Here is a 1,559-nt window from a genome sequence, read left to right on the forward strand (position 1 = left end):
ATATTTAGCTTTTTAACTAAATATTTAATTTGTTAGTTAAATATTTAGTTTATAAACTATGACATTTATAAATGTATGAATCATATGGTGAAAAACTGACTGAAAAATAAATCTGTTTTTTTTTCATAAAAGGTTAAATAAAACAAAAATATTGGTGGTAATTTTTGACTGTGTAACGTTACAAACGGCGCCCCATAAGGAGGACTCAGTTTTTAATCTGATCCTCAGTCAGGTTCACCTCTTCATTCAGGTGGACCAGAACAACAACCTTAACAACGAGTGGACGATAGAATGGAATTCTTGTTTTGGGTCCAAAGATTTACAACCTGCCTGTTTGCTCGAACAAAACCCGTATTCTGGACCAGGTCTTCTCACCTGCTGGGTCTGGGACTGGTGTTCAGGTGGTGGTGGGCCTGTTGAAGACGATGGGAGTCGTTTTATTTAAATCTTTGTTCATGTTCAGGTCAGGATGTCCAGAGAACAGGTGAGCGTCTCTGAGCTCCTCCTCTCATTGGACAGCTCGGAGCTGCAGGAGGCGGAGCGAGTGAGAGCCGCTGTCAACCAGCAGCTGAATACAGGTGAGTTCACCTGTTCCGTGTGTCTCCTCCTCCTCCTCCTCCTCTTCAGTCTGACCTGTAGTTCTGCTCACAGACAGAGGAGGCGCCGTCCTCTCCTCCTTGCTGGAGTACTACCTGGACTCCTCCTCCTCGCAGGCGGCGCTCCTCCTCGCCTCCATCAGGGAGCCTCATCATAAGGTGAGCCCTCGCTGCTCTCACAGGTGTCGCTGTGTTCGCAGAGGTTAAAAAAAAGTTGGCTCCGCCCCCTTCAGTTGCTGCTGGAGAAGCTGAACGAGTCTCTGAACCGAGCCGGAACCAGATTGGCTGCCGTCACCCTGCTGGGTCACCTGATCAGGAAGCAGCCACCCTGGGTTCACCACATCAGCCAGTCGCCGCTGCTGTCGTCGCTGCTGCGCTGCCTGAAGGTACGTTTTGATCCGTACGGTCATTGAACGCATCGTTTCGATCCGTACAGTCAATAAACGCATCGTTTTGATCCGTACGGTCAATAAACGCATCGTTTTGATCCGTACGTCATTAAACGCATCGTTTTGATCCGTACGGTCATTGAACGCATCGTTTTGATCCGTACGGTCATTAAACGCATCGTTTTGACCCGTACGGTCATTAAACGCATCGTTTTGATCCGTACGGTCAATAAACGCATCGTTTTGATCCATACGGTCATTGAACGCGTCGTTTTGATCCGTACGGTCATTAAACGCATCGTTTTGATCCATACGGTCATTGAACGCGTCGTTTTGATCCATACGGTCATTAAACGCATCGTTTTGATCCGTACAGTCAATAAACACGTTTTTAATCCGTGCAGTCATTAAACACATTGTGTTGATCTGTAAGGTCATTAAACGCATCATTTTGATCCATACAGTCATTAAACGCATCGTTTTTATCTATACAGTCATTAAACGCATCGTTTTGATCTGTACAGTCATTAAACGCATCGTTTTTATCTATACAGTCATTAAACGCATCGTTTTG

General features: G+C 45.7%; 1 protein-coding gene across 3 annotated transcripts in view; it reads left to right on the forward strand.

Annotated features, from left to right (window-relative positions):
* Positions 1-1,559, forward strand: part of tsc1a (TSC complex subunit 1a) — a 14,874-nt gene that overhangs the window by 1,418 nt on the left and 11,897 nt on the right. For all 3 annotated transcript variants that reach the window (XM_014022798.1, XM_014022796.1, XM_014022797.1), the window contains exons 2-4: positions 464-578; positions 652-755; positions 830-982. In XM_014022798.1, coding sequence (XP_013878252.1) covers positions 470-578; positions 652-755; positions 830-982 — 366 coding nt within the window. In that variant the 5' untranslated portion in view covers positions 464-469. The remainder of the gene's footprint in view (positions 1-463; positions 579-651; positions 756-829; positions 983-1,559) is intronic.

This window comes from Austrofundulus limnaeus, unplaced genomic scaffold (genome assembly GCF_001266775.1).
Source record: "Austrofundulus limnaeus strain Quisiro unplaced genomic scaffold, Austrofundulus_limnaeus-1.0 Scaffold343, whole genome shotgun sequence".
Taxonomy (NCBI): domain Eukaryota; kingdom Metazoa; phylum Chordata; class Actinopteri; order Cyprinodontiformes; family Rivulidae; genus Austrofundulus; species Austrofundulus limnaeus.